Source organism: Agelaius tricolor, unplaced genomic scaffold (assembly GCF_023055355.1).
Source record: "Agelaius tricolor isolate 1412-34295 unplaced genomic scaffold, bAgeTri1.0.p SCAF_11, whole genome shotgun sequence".
NCBI lineage: Eukaryota > Metazoa > Chordata > Aves > Passeriformes > Icteridae > Agelaius > Agelaius tricolor.
Window position 1 is genome coordinate 11765475 of NW_027269271.1, and position 15054 is coordinate 11780528.

Below are 15054 nucleotides of genomic sequence, written 5' to 3' on the forward strand. Positions count from 1 at the left end.
ATGGAATATCTTAAATTATTTTTCTTTTGTAAGCCTACTTTAGTAAGTAAAAAAATCTATGGTTCATCCTCCAACTAAAATCAAAGCATTACATGTCACATTTTTAGAATTACATCATAAGAAAATACAAGATTTAGGGTTTGCAATATCTGGTGCATGTCAGGGCAATAATTTCAAAATTCTACACTATAGAGATAAAATATGAAGATCTATAGCATGTTAAATGCTCAGAGGTATAACAGTTTGGGTTTTCTTCTTCTCTTTTTTAACAGTCAAGAAAGGGCTACGCAAAGACAGTGCTGGAAATCAACACTCCCAAAATAGACCAAGTGCCCATAGTTGATGTGATGATCAATGACTTTGGTGATCAGAACCAGAAGTTTGGATTTGAGGTCGGTCCTGTCTGCTTCCTTGGTTAAGCTTAAGACAAAATCAGATCAACACAAATGCTGCACTTTGGTGCTACCAACCCACTTCATGCCACATGCAAGTTTTGAGTAAGGATGGCATAGAAAATGTCTTGCTGTGTATGTATGTCTTATCTAGAAAGTAATCATTGCCCTTGTAGGGCCAGAATCACATGACTTAAACTTATTTTGCAAAGATGCTGTGGCACAGACAGACAACATAGGGCTCACTTCAGGAACACCCCCTTTGGATTCCTCTGGTGCTGTAAAAAAACCAACAACAATGGTGCTCCTTCCATTACAACAAAGAGGTGTTTAGAGAGTGTTTAATATAAACTGTAATTATTCTATGTACAGTACTATACTGTGATTTCTCTGTCCACTTCCAAAACTTGCATGTGTCTCTGAATTGCATCTGGCTCTTATTTTACAATTACAAACTACGTTGTCAATACTGTGTATGTATTCTGAAAAAAATAAAACTGTAATTGCCAGTGAAGCCAATTCCATTTCTGATTAATAATAAAATCCCTTTGTATATATTGTTGTTGAAGAGCTTTGTTATTTGAAGTCGCCAGTAAAATTAAGGTGTCAAAACTGGAAGAGCTTGAGCAGCACATTCAAACAACTCCTTTCTGCTGATATCACTCTGTGACAATGAATTTAGATGATGAAATGAAAGCACTTTCAAAGGTGCTGTGTTCCATGGTGCTATACCTCAGACTTTTTATTTTCTATTCTAATTCCATAATTTCATAAGATAACTGTATATACCTAAAATAAACAAGTTTATATTTTTGGGTGGGGAAAACATATAAGAAAAAAACAAACTTCTGTGTTAGAGAACTGTTTTAAAATCTGTGAAATAAATTAGTCATATAGCTTTCCTTTTTTTTTTTATCTCAGCTGGATTTGTTTCCATTTTGCTTATTTGGGCTACATAAGTATAAAAACGGGATTTGAAACAGTTATTTATGGATTTTTGCAGTGTTTACTTAGATGTTTGTGTAAGCAATGATGGATGTTTGCTTCCTAAACTGGATACTAAAGGTTTCACAGAATAGTCTATACAATATTTGCCTGTCCCATTAATATGAATTATTTTTCTTCCTGTTACTCCACCTGAAGGCCAGGGATGCAATATGTCTAGGTCATGTGATTCTACACAGTTGCTAAGCAACACAGGAGGGACTGCTTCCTAAAGAGCTGTCTTTGACCCAAACTCTTACAATTCACTGTTCAAAGTTCACCAAAAAACATGATGGTTTGGCCTTCCCTCTGAACATTTTATTCAGGTAGTTGGAAGTAGAAATTACATTTTAGCTTTACAACACAAATCCTTTTGTAATTATTTTTCATAATATATGTAAGACTTGAAAAGAAATGTTTGTTTCTATTTCTTATAAATTGTTAAATTAAATAGTACTAGTTTCTGCTGGCTCGTTTCCAACTGGTATTTTCTTATGCACGTTTATACATGTAAAAGTGAGATTCCAAAAGTCAACTTCTTGCTGTTCATATTTTCTTTTATTTTTGAACCAAAGTTTGTAACTGTCACCTCAAAGAGGGAAATACAAATTTTATTAATAAAATCAAGTCTTGTTTATCTGGATTGGTCATTCTCTTGTTTCAATGTCCAAAATGCACCCACTGTCATTACTTTAACTTTATTCTTCTTCCAGACCATCCAGGCTTGAAAAAAAAGGAATGTTACTACATGTCCGGGCAAGCACTGGGCAACAGCACGGGGAAGAGAAGTGCTAACAGAGAAGGTGCTGATCTGGCCATTGGCAGTAGGCAGCAGGGATAAGTTCACACGTGGTTGGTATGGATTTATAGCTCCAGCAGTCCAGAATAATACCATCAAACACAAGACAGGAGCCTGATAGTCCTTCCCCAGCCACTCACAACCTACAGTGACTGTCCATTCCTCAGTCTTGTGCTTATAGGACTTCATTGGGTAGGCAAATGACCCTATTTATTAATAGGAAATGGAAGACAAGAATGAGACCAAGACTTGGAAAGTAGTGGAACACAAAATGTCCAGCACTTTGTTTTAGACTGTGGAACCAGAACCAGCGATGGGTCCAATGACATGAGATTTGCCCCCTTCTCCAAAGAACTTTCTCTCTTTTTCATCCGCTACCTGTTCTTCATGAACTCTGGCTATATCTAAGTAAGATGTGAGGGCAGCTGCAATAAGTTTGGCAGAGAAGCAGCCACTTTTTCCTGCTCAAGGGGGCTGGGCTAAGTTAGGAGCTGACCTGTTCAAGCCTATCTAGAAGAAACCTCCCTGTTTGAGTGCTTCAGGGTAAAAAATAAAGATGGTTTTGGCTTGGCAGAGTCAGAATTAGTCTGCAGCAGAATGTTGTTTCTAAGAATGCAATGATGTATTCAAGCAGCCAAATGAAACCAGATCTTCTCCAGAATTAGTCCAAGCGTCTTGCCAAGGTTTGTGTCAGCAACATCACAAAGGAGGAAATGAACGTGACTCTTCTACTCTTTTCAGCAAGGACCCATCTGGTTTATTATTTAACATTTCTTTAGGCCTTAACCACTTACTATTTATCCTTGTCATCAAAGGATCTCACCATTGCTTGTTATCTAACCTCTTTGTCCATTCTCTTTTGCAATCTGCTGTTAAACACAGATTGTGGTCATGTTGCATGGAAATGGAGTAACTCAGCACATGGCAAACCAAGCCCAAAAAATACTCTGGACCGAGGCAAAGTTCTGTCCAGAATTACACAGACATACAAGAGAGATTTAAATGACAAGCTATGACTAGAGCAGCAGAAACTGCTCTGTGTGCATGAGTGGAGTTTCTTTGCCTCTCTCTCACCCAGGACAGGGCAGTATCAACTCACCATGACTGGCACATCTCTTGGAAAACTTCATAAAATGCAATGAAGATCTTTTTTTCCAGTCCATGTGAGAGCCATTATGGCTAACATCAATAGTCACCTAGTGACACAAAAAGCTATAAAGCTTCAAAAAATAAGGACAGTGAGCTCCTTAAGATTCCTCCCCTTGGGAACAGCTTTGTTAATTATAAAATTATTCTTCACATGCTAATGGCTGGAAGGAGAAGCCTTAATAGCCACTGGTTTTCTATTGCAAACACACTCATTTTTCTGTGAAAGAACATCTTCTATTGTAGATGCACCAAAAAAAAAAAGAAAATTACAAAGACAGGATATTAAATGTCATGTCTATTATGTTTACCTGGAAACGTGTCTTATTTGTGTTCCTTTTGAAAGCACATAAATTATCAGAGGCTCATTGTTAGTTCAGTGAAAAGCAATGCCAAGATTATTGCCAAGGAGTAGATTGCTCTAAAGCTATTTATACATTTTGTTTTCAATAAAAACATTAAAGATTAGTACAGTGAGGAAGGCTGCAAGCTTACAGATATTCCAACGCTCTGCTCCAGCCAAAATTGGCCTTGTTTTTTTCTCAGCTCTTTGAATGAAGGCTCTGTTCTAATGAGAGAGGATGCAGCCAAAGCCCACAATGGACATGTTTTGTCTAGGTTGTCCAGGGAGCTTTGGCAGACCTTGACTTTGTTTCCAATATCTCAAGGGGGGAAAAGGTGATCTCCATCAAAACACACCTAATTTCACTAAGACAGACAAGAATTGTTAAAAACTCAGCAGTGGGACTGGGATCTAAGTGCCTCCTCCGCTCCCTATTATAATCTAAGAAATTGGGTTTTTTAACATCAAAAAGGCAATGTAGCTAAATCTTGCTGGAGCATGAAAGAACTCCAGCTTGCAATGTGATTAAAATGTGGATGAAAATTAAAAATTCAGTCCATCCAATAAGATGCTGGACAGAAACCAAATTAATTCTCTTCTAGCCCCAGAAGTTCTCTAAACTGGATCTTCTGTTGTGTTTTCAATGGTTAATTAAAAGAACCTTTCTGAGTTCACAGGACTGGGACAAGGCTGCCCCCCAAGGTCATCTTAATAACCATGAATGAGCACAGCAGCCTCACACTCAGCTCCTCTCTCACCTGAATTATTTCACAGCCAGAGATCTTGCATATGGCCTTAGCCCCTGTGGGCTGCAGCAGTGCAAGGCCAGTGAGTCATGGTCTCAGAGGCCCAGCCTGAAAGCTCTGAAGTTCCCCAGCACAAGTAAAAAGTAAACATAGCTACAGCAGAGCCATAAAGCTGAGTTTTTAAATTAAAAATGTTAACTAAATGAGGAGACTCAGGATGTGACTATCCAAATAAAAACATTACACTATAATTGCTGTTTCTGAAATGGAAATACTGATTTCTTCTTTATTAGTTTATTGAGAATGTTACTCAGAAAGCCCACAAAAGTCAGCCAGGGTATATCATGGAGCTGCTTGACTTCTAGAGCAGGACCTCCTCATTACAGTAGGAAAGTATTTTAATTGGAATGAGAGGTGGAAAGATTTAGAATGAAGTTGTTTTTATAGACATAAAAGCTTTTTTCTGTCAAATATTAACTGGAAAAAAAAAAAAAGGTAAGGTTTTATATCCTATCCTTACAGTCTCTTGACCCTGGGCCTCTTTTTTGTTACAATATCATTTCAATGGCAGCTCAGGTGAGAAAGTAGCTGTGCTCTGTGGTCCTGGTGCCCAAATCAGCTCACAAAATAACATAGCACAATGTCAGAGCTCAGGTTCTGGAAAATGCATTAAAGATAATCTTCCTAACATTTGCTATTCAGTAACTTTCTGATTTGGATGTATGGGGATCACTTATCCTTTTGTCATTCCTCAGAAGGATTTTAGAAATACCCACTTTGCTCTAAGCCTGCAGAGTTTTTCAGTGCACAGATATTAAGATCAAAGCTGTTTACTGTCAGAAAGAGCCAAAAATGGAATTTTAATTTGTGAAAACTTTCCACAGCACTCCAAATTCTGAAAAAAAACAAAGAACATTTCACCTTCCTTCTCCTCCTTTTTAATTGTGATGTTTCCATTTGAAATAATGAGATGTTTCTGTCCAAACTCATTGAAAGTATTTGATTGATAGGAGGAAGTCCATTGGTACCCTCACCAAGATTGTTTTCCCATGTGCTGGGAGACAAGAGCTGAGTACAATACTAACAGTGGAATAAAGACACTTCTAGAAGAGAAAGGCACAATAAAATAATTCTCAATGTATCACAGAAAGGAAGAAAATGTAGCAGGGGAGGAAAGAGGAAATAAGAAAGCAGGGGGGAAATACATGGGAAAAGAATGATAGGAGAACTTGCTTCCCTCAACATAGGGCAGGAGGGTGAGAAATCCTTATGGGCAGTCTGGGAGCATCCCATGTGATTGCTGGAACTGCAGGTTTGTTTCTCACAGTCAATGCAAAGGCAGGGTGCACTGGCCCCATAGTTAGGAGGCAGCAGCAAAACTGGTTTATAAAAAACACCCCTGAAGAGCAGCCAAGATTGCAAGGCTGTGTGGGAAACACCTGGAGCACTGCCTGCAGCCACATCCCTGTGCCTCACTCTCCCTCCCCTCCCTTCCCACACTCACCTCTCTCCCAGACACTCCTGACACTGCCTCCTCTGCAGGATCTCTGCTCTTGTGGAGCAGCCACATTTTGCTGGGGCACTGGAAAGCACAGGAGATCTGGAAAGGGAGATGAGATGTTTAACTTTTAAGATGAAGAGAGAATGGATGATGGGGGAGGGTAAGTAGGCTCAGAAATCAAAATACACCCACACTAACATACTGCTAGACTCATAAAATATAAAGCCTGTCTGGACCACTCAGATTAGGAACAGGCAATTTCTGTGTCCTTTTCCTACCACAGAGAAACATAGAGACCAGGGAGCACTGAGGGCTGTCTCTGAAAGGAAAGTCAGATAAAGACAATGGGGAGATCAGCTCATACTGCTGACCCTTTGAAACCTCTCTCTGCACTTTAAAATTGAACTATTTCATTTTCTGAATACATTGACCTCAAACCAAAGCCACAATATTTTGAGGAATATTTAGCATCACATCTTCCCATGAAAATATTCCTGATAAAAGTAATAAAAAATTTTAAATGCACAGTTTGCATGAACTGAGGATACCTGAGAATGTTCCTGATTAAATAATTCTTGATTATTTCAATGCATTATGCAGTTTTGCATGTGTGCATTCATTTCTCATGTTTTGCATAATCTTTCTGATGACTGTATGCACAAGTGTACCATGTAGAAACAGCAGTGAGCCAACGTGGTTACTCATTAAACTTAATGAGAAGGTTAGAATTATCTACTATAAAACTAAGATGAAAGCAAAATCACAAATTTAAAAGCTAACTAAGGGCTGAAACATCTGCAAGTACAGTAAGTTAATACCCTCTTAACATGCAGAACAATAAATACATCATATAGATATACAGCAAATTTGGATGCACGTTACCCAAGCGTAACTCAGCTGTGATGGTGTATGAAATGATACATTTAACTTTAATCAGACACATAACTCAGAGGAAGCAAAACCACAAAGTACTTAAGGGCTGTTTTGCAACACTGGAATATTTTTGATAGCCAGATAGTATTTTGCCCTTTTCTGTTTAAACACAATGAAGGAAGACAGAGTTTGATGTGTGCCTCCAGATCTCTGTAAATAAATGTAGGGTAACTCCTACACACAGAGGTCAGGGCTGTAACAACACAGCAAAAACCAGAAAAGGATGAAGCCCAGAGCCTGTGAACCATGTATGTGTGACAAAGGAGAGTTACAGAGGAAGATGACCAACTGCAGCAGAGGGATCATAAAACCATGGGGTAACCTGAGTTCAGAAGGACCCACAAGGATCATTGAAGTCCAGCTCTGTCCATCACAAGGATCATCGAAGTCCAGCAGGCCATCACCAAGAGTCACACCATCTGCCTGAGAGCATTGTCCAAGCACTTCTTGAACTCTGCCAGGCTTGGTGCTGTGACCTTGGGGAGCCTGTTCCAGTGCCCAAACACCCTCTGGAGGAAAAACCTTTGCCTAATATGCAACCTGAGCCTCTTTTCAGCTCCACATGAGTTACCTGAGTCCCACTAGTGGTCACCAGAGAGAGAGAGAGATCCGTGCCTGCTCTCCGTTTCTGCCTGTGAGGAAGTTGTGGACTGCCCTGAGGTCTCACCTGTGTCTCCTCCACACTTACCAAGCCAAGGGACCTTAGCTGCTCCTGATATGGCTTCCCCTCAAGGCCCTTCACTGTCTTGGTAGCTCTCTAATAGGTTTAAATCTTTCTTCTATTGTAGCACCCAAAACTGCACTCAGGGTGATTCTTGCAGTTTAGTACTCCAGGAAATACTCAAAAGCCTTTCTTTAACAGGAGGCTTTAAGGACGTTTTTAGATGTTTGTTCTGACCAAAACTCCCTGAAGAGCCCTGGGTTTGGCACTCCCAGGGGCAGCCCCCAGGTGACCACTCAGGACCTGTGGGCCCAGCCTGAGGGGGGCTGTGCTCTGGTTCCAAAGCTGATGAGGTGACTTTGAGCCCATGTGTGTGTCAAAAGACACACACCTCCACTTACCCCTAGATGAAACCCAAGATTATCTTTTTCTCAGAAATTTTCTTCCCCTCAATTTTCATTTCTCCTAAAAGCATCATATTCAAAATGTACCACTCCCACACCCACAGAGTTTTATGCATGTGAAAGAGATAAATTCACATTCAGTTGTTACCTCTTCAAAGGCATAATTAAGGTAAAAAACCCCCACCCCACCAAATACAAAGATTGCCCTTTCCTCCTCTGAACCTGTGCATGTGCTCTGACTCCCTGCCCATGTTGCTCACAGGGCAATGACACTCTGACCTTTCTCCCTTGAGTTAGCACCACTCTGGGGTCACTCTCTCCAGAGTCTGATGTCTGCAACCTGAGCTGTGAGACCTTTTCAGAGTGAAGGAACACAAAGGGCTTGTTTTCTTTACCCAGGTGTTTCTGTGGTAGAATGGGCTGCAAAACCTGAGTTCCTGTAAGCATTCAAACAGCAGGCATGCAAAGGCAGTATTTAAACAGCTCTATAAATGAGCTAGGGATGTGTGTCATTGGTTTTGAAGCACTATCTAAAGTTATTATGCTGGAAACACTTCTGCTGAGACATGAGTCATATTAAGCAGCTTTGTGGCAGATACGGTAGCTCCTCTTTCATGCAATCTCTTTCTCTGAAAGCTTTGATTGAGAACTAAGCCACATTAAGGGTTTAGTGGTTGAGCCTGGAAGCTTCCTTCAGTAAACTCCTTCCTGAATTAATTGCTGCTAGAGCTCATCACCCATAATAATATTTTCAGAATCTTTCCCCTATTATCTTCCTCTGTCAGGTTAAATTCATCTTTTTGATGTGACACACATTAAATACTGTAAAAGAGGAACAAAAATTTCACTGCTCAATAGGGAGAAGCAGCACAGAGTGTTGTTAATGTCCACAGGTCTGCTTTGGCACTTGGTGAAATATGAAGGACGTTTCAGCAGAATTTTAAGATAAACAGTTGAAAATAAAGAATTCCCTTCTCCACAGTCCATCACCTTTTAAGGGACGTGGCAAGGAGTCCACTACAGTCACAGCTTTAGGATGTTTCTATGCAACATGTACAACAAAGTGAGAGACCTGCACCAGTCTTACAGAGACAAGCATCAAATTATCAGTTGTGCTTTAGGCTGGGCTCTCTTCCCTTGGTTCTCCTTAGCCATGAACTGTCTTGGGCAGAAGGTATCCCTTAGAAACAAATGAAATGACAAGTCCTGCTCAAAATACTCAGCTGCCAGGCAGGCAGGTGGGGATTGCAAGTTAAGACACTCCTGGGCAGGCAGAACTCCAGGCCATGGTAAATTCTTAAATTAACAAAGGTGCAAACCATGCAGTTTCCCTTGCTAGGCACTGCTCCTAAGGGGATTGCAAAAAAAGGTCTTACCTTTAATGAGCTACATCCAGTTATGCAGGAAATGCAAAGACACATTTTAAATACCTAGGGATGAAGGGAGAGAAAGGTTAAGACAGCCTTGATTTGTATCCCATCTGAAAATGAATGCAAATTCTCTCTCTGGCAGATGCTTTTAGAACACTTGGAAAAAACCATACCCACAAAAATTGTTTTTCTCTAATGCTTTCATGAAAATACTAATGAAATGAAAAAAAAATTGCTTGAGCTGTAAATATAGATGATGAATTTTACAGGTGTCCAAAAGTTTTAAAGCAAATCAAAATAAACTTTTTCAGTAGGCTCAGACTTCCTGTGCATAGTTGTAATACATTTAGTTTTTCAACTTCTTAAAAGCTTTTATATGAAGTTTGGACAGAAATATTCCTTTAGTCAATACAACATTGTAAATACGTGCTAGTATAAAACACACAAAATATACTTTAATAGAAGTTACTTACACAAACCTAAGTTCATATAAAGATTAAAATATATTCACTCTTTACTGTGGTGAACTCAACCACTTATAAATACCCTTGGTCTAATTTCACAGAACTTCCATGTTTTGTGATGGTATCACACCAGGACTGCAGAGAGCTGAAGGCTGATACCAGGTTAAGTGAAAGGGAATCAGAGCCACTCTGCTTTTCTGACAGCCATTATGGTAATGTGATCAGTACCTTGACAGATGCTAAGAATAATAATTTTGCTGATTGACTTTTCTTCAAACCTAGGGCTGTGGGCAATCAAAGAAAATATGAACATCTGGCTGAGCTTTTGATTGCCATGCTCACTGATATAGTGCACCCAAATAAGCAACAATTAGTACAGCTTGTGTCAAAAGACCCATCAGTTAATTCAAATTAAGTCAGGAAAATTGAATCCAATTGGCATTCATGCATATTTGTATGCAAAGTTTAAATAAGATTCTTCTGCATTACATTATCCTTTATTTACAAGGGAAAAGCATGCAAAGTTTTGTGGTTTAAGCAAATATCTTCAAAAGCCTTCTGACTTCTTAAAGCCAAACTGCTGGGAAAACTCTGTGTACTTTAAAAGGGCATATTTAGTCTAATAAACACAAAAATGTGGTGGCTTTCTCAAGTTCATATTCCTCACTTCTTAAAAAAATGTCACTAATTTGGACAAGTTATTCATTTTGTCTGTAGCAATTACAGTAATGCAGAACTGATACATGGGTAAATTTATTAACTAAGATGGTGGCCAAGATAACTACCAGACTGTAGTAAGAAAGAAAAATCTGAAAGCTGAAGACTAATTTCCTCATGGTTTTGCTTGATTCTGAGTGTAAAACCCTGGGAATATGTTCTTTCTTTTTTTAAAAAATAGCTTTTCTGTTGGGATTCTATTTATGGTAACAGTAAATTAGGTTGCATGAGAACCTGAGATTAAAACTAATCAGAGGCAAAAGACAAGTTGTGTGCCTAATTTTTTAAAAAGAGAAATTTAGAAAAAAAATCAATTTGATTTTTTTATTTAATTCTTGCTCCTTGCAGTGAATAAACTTTAGTCATTGTGTGGAAGTTAAGCTGTAATAATTTTATTTGTAACTTGGGTGTGAAATCTCTTTTTTTCCTTAAAAAAATAGAGACAGACTCTCTAGCTATCTGGGCTCAGCTAACTAGAAGTGAAATTTACTGTAATCTCACCTAAATCTCAGTTATCTTAATCTGACCTGGCTCTAAAATCCTGTTACAAAATTCCAGGATTTCTGCAACTCATTCAGATGTGTTAATCTAAAGCCCAAGACAAACCAGTGTATCTCAGACTACACAGGGGGCAGAGTCACCCTGGCAGCCCCAGCTGCAGCTTTGCTCATGCACTGGGGTCACATTGCACCTGTAGCCACTGCCCCTGAGTGCTCAGTGTTGTCAGAGCCAGGGAGCTTCAGAGCAGAGCTGGGAACACCTAAAGTACTGCTAGAGCAGAGGAGGGACCATGCCACAGGAGAAGGTTGGGTGGGTCAGTCCATTGGCTGGGAATCACACACTACATTATCAGCTGCCACCGATGCAATGAGTGTGGCCAAGCACCTGTTACAGTCTCATTTTTCTTAGGATTCCCTTTGTTTTGATGACAAGAAATAGGTTTTCCTAATCACTGACTCTAACACTCTTGAGAACAATCAGATCAATTAATTAGAAAACTGTTACTATGCTGCCTTCATAAATCAAGAGTTAGCTTGTGATCCATAACTTAAACAGTCTTTTAGCAGCTGTTTTCTTGAAGTTCTTTCCTTTAAAATACTAAGATCTATTATACATCCATCTTCTGATTCAGAGGTTCAGAGTTCTTCTACTAGTGTTACCTTTAGAAATATAGTTGATGGAAAATCCCCTAGGTAGTCTAATGATATGGTCCAGTTACTCTCAAGTGCACAGGCCCCTTATAAATGCTACTCAAAAATCAATATCAATCCTTCAGTGCCTTCAAAAGATGTGGAGTAAGGACCATAATAATGGTGATTGCCTCCAGCAAATAACTGCTCAGTGATTATACTGCAGTGGCCTGGAAGTCCAAATTCCCCTCAATAACTTTCAAAATGGATGCATGCTGGGAAATGGGAAATGTAAAATCATCCCTAGCAGGCAGGTCAGTAGCTGCACTTTCCAGTCAAGTACCTACTTATTTACTGTGTTGGTCTCTCATTATTGACATAAGATTTTGGGGAAGTCTGCTAAAAAAAAAAGTAAGCTGCAAACCAGTAGGTCAGCATTTCAGACATGTTCAGCACAGCAAAGAGTACTGAGCATCACAGGAGAATCAGCTGGCAGCCCCTCCCTTTACCTGTTTTATTTAGAACCTGAAAGCAGTCTAAGGAGAATACAAATTCAAAGACTATGGTAGTGGGGAAAAAGTCATTCCAAGTGAAAACAACAAGGCAGCATTCATAATTATGGTCTCTGATATTTATTCTCTGAGTAAAGCAGCTGCTTGCTTGGAGTCAGGAACAGGGGAATACTTAGCAAAGTCTGAAGTACTGTTACTTACTTTACCACTAAGACTCTGAATGTAACGCCATGGCACTAACCTGGAGTTCAAGTTTCCATGGTTTGCACATGAGAAGGTCTCAGTGGACAGTATCAAAAGTCAGCACAGGCCAGGTGTAGCAGCCATTGCTTTGACTGTACACATCAGCTGCACCACTGCAGTAAGGGACTGGCTACAAGTCACCCCAAGCCCAAGCTGCCTTAGGGCATTGCCTTCCCACCTCATTACCTTCTGCATGCTGACACTGAATCAAAATTAGCCAGCCAACCAAAATGGTTTGCCAAGACATCAGGGATAGAAAGTCCTTGCCATACAGAATAGACAACCTTGCTACATTTACACTTCACCCTAACAAAACTTTTAATTAAAGATTCTGGAAAAAATTGTCCATTTATATACATAGATCTATTAACAGCAATGTTACTTGCTACAAGACACGATGAAGTAATTATATAATAATAAATAAACCCTGTTGGAATTTGAAAGACAGTGATGTTTTTGTATGTTAAAAACAGAAGTACAAAATAAAGATTGAAAAAGGAGAATTCCCAACTCTTTTATTTTTTATAATCCTGCATGGGATTTAAAATATTTTTATTTCAACCATCTCTCAAATATTAAAGTTTATTTTCTACCAGTATTCCTACCAATTTAAATTTCTTAGCAAGTTCTGGAAAACCAACCTTTTTTGCAGACATGCTGTACCATCACGTTGAGTTCTAGAGCTCCATTAACCATTAGAAAATCTTTATCATGTGTTTTCCCTGCATGTATAATATACTGTTTGTATGAATGCCTATCACAACTGGAAATATATTGTGCCATCTAGCAGCTGATAGTTCAAGCAACGCATAAATATTAGAATAGAGAAAAGCTTAGTATGATTTCAAAGCCAGTTTCATTTAAAATTCTCTGAACTGGCCACTCTCTTTGTGCCATCTGTTTCCATGGGACATTCTGGTAGCTGAGGGGGTTTTTAGTTCAAAAACTCCAAAAACAAATGTTATGGCTAAATATATTCCCTGCAATAAGCATTAGGTAGTGAAATAAATTAGACTAAGTAAAATTTACCCAGGAGTAAAATTTAGGTTTTACAGGCATGAGTGCTACCAGAGGTATCAGACTCAGGGAACCCATTATGATTTAGACCTTAGTAATATGACAATAATAAGATACCTTAAGCAAGCCATTGGCTGAATCAGTCAAGTTAATCTCAGCTGTGTGTTAGTGAAGTCATTATATCCACATAAGTTGATTTTAGTCCATTAAGACAGCCCCTTTTTCTTCACAGTGTACATAATCATTGCATATCCCTACCTTCATTTGTCTTCATTCAAAGGAGCACTGAACCACCTTGGTGTTTATTGCCATTAACAAGATTGTGGTTTACCTTAATATAATGTCAAATGAAGTCACAAAGAGTCATGTGGATGATAGCAAGAGAAACTGCATCAGTGTGCTCAAGGTTACTAGGTAGATGAGAAATATAAATGAGGGATGAAATGCAATTTAAGCAGACACTCAGATGGAAAACAAATGTGCCATTGCAGATACACAATTCCTGAAGCAGCTGTATAGGAGTCCTCCTTCACTTGTAATTCTTATAATGGGATTGAAAATCAGAAGAAATCAGAATTGTTAAGCAATGAGGAAATAGCAAATATTTTTACTAAAGCTGTATTTCAGTGAAATTATTACCTTTTACTGACTAGATAAGCATTATAAAACATAGAGAGTTAACTGCATGAGCATCCTAAAAGCCTGTGTATTAAAGCTCAAAAGTTCATTTGGCAGAGACTAATAGGCCTAAAAGCTTTCTAGCTCATTTTAACACCTTCTGTTTTTCTCATTAGTGCTGGCGCTGATGTTCAGTTATTATTGTAGGATCTGATCATATTTACAAACGCTTGCTACTTTTCCTCCTTAGAGACCTGATCTGAATCACTTTTGAATATCTAGCAGATGTTCATACTGAGTTCTTAGAAAGATGCAAGACTCTTTAAATACCATGTGAAGCACAGCTACAATCTCTAACTACTGTGCTTAACTTTCCTTGAAGACACTATCTCATATCATACCTATCTCATACCTGCTGCTGGTTTTATCCTCTGAATCAGCTTGTGCTGATCATGAAGGATTCAGGATTCCAGACATGACTATTCCCACACAGCTGTACAAAGTCCCTATGTTAATTTTGTCTCCATTTCCAGCACTACTTTTAACATAACAGTCTTTTACTATGAGTCCTTGGCCTCCCATGTTTGGTAGAAAAAGAAATGTGACTCCTGAGGCCAAAGTGTATGGATGGGAGAGGATGGTTTTGCCTTTTACAGTACTAATCTTAGTAAGTTTTAAAATGCACACTCAAGGGAATATGTTAATTTGACTCACTTCACTAAAGAATCAACTTTTAGCAGCATCTCAGGTTTGCTCCCCAGCTCTTGTATGAAATGAACTCATGGGGGCTGTGCACAGCTAACAAGTCTAATGGTTTTTTAGAAGCAAAGTGGTTTGTCACTGTGCAGCAGCATATGACCTGCTGAGGTCAGATCAGATGCAGATGTGTTTCAGAAACCCTTACAAGTTTCATTTTCGCTGAAATTAAAAGTAAAAATGTCTGCAGGATAAGAAACATCTTCATCAAGGATGGATATGTACTTATGTACTCCTTTGTGTACACCTTAATCTTCCACATTAGCCAAAGGGGAGTTAATGAGATGCTCAAAGTGAACTTCAGTGAGCATGCAGAAG

The 15054-nt window shown here is 38.9% G+C and overlaps 1 protein-coding gene and 1 long non-coding RNA gene across 7 annotated transcripts in view; one reads left to right on the forward strand and one right to left on the reverse strand.

Moving 5' to 3' along the window:
* COL11A1 (collagen type XI alpha 1 chain) overlaps positions 1 to 2019 on the forward strand; it is a 125857-nt gene extending 123838 nt beyond the window's left edge. For all 6 annotated transcript variants that reach the window (XM_071436116.1, XM_071436119.1, XM_071436117.1 and 3 more), the window contains one exon: positions 273 to 2019. In XM_071436116.1, coding sequence (XP_071292217.1) covers positions 273 to 419 — 147 coding nt within the window. In that variant the 3' untranslated portion in view covers positions 420 to 2019. The remainder of the gene's footprint in view (positions 1 to 272) is intronic.
* LOC139594270 (uncharacterized) overlaps positions 1 to 15054 on the reverse strand; it is a 158044-nt gene that overhangs the window by 22795 nt on the left and 120195 nt on the right. The window contains exons 8-9 of the long non-coding RNA XR_011680568.1: positions 9286 to 9339; positions 5915 to 6010 (exon numbers count right to left, since the gene is read on the reverse strand). This is a non-coding gene — a long non-coding RNA (uncharacterized lncRNA). The remainder of the gene's footprint in view (positions 1 to 5914; positions 6011 to 9285; positions 9340 to 15054) is intronic.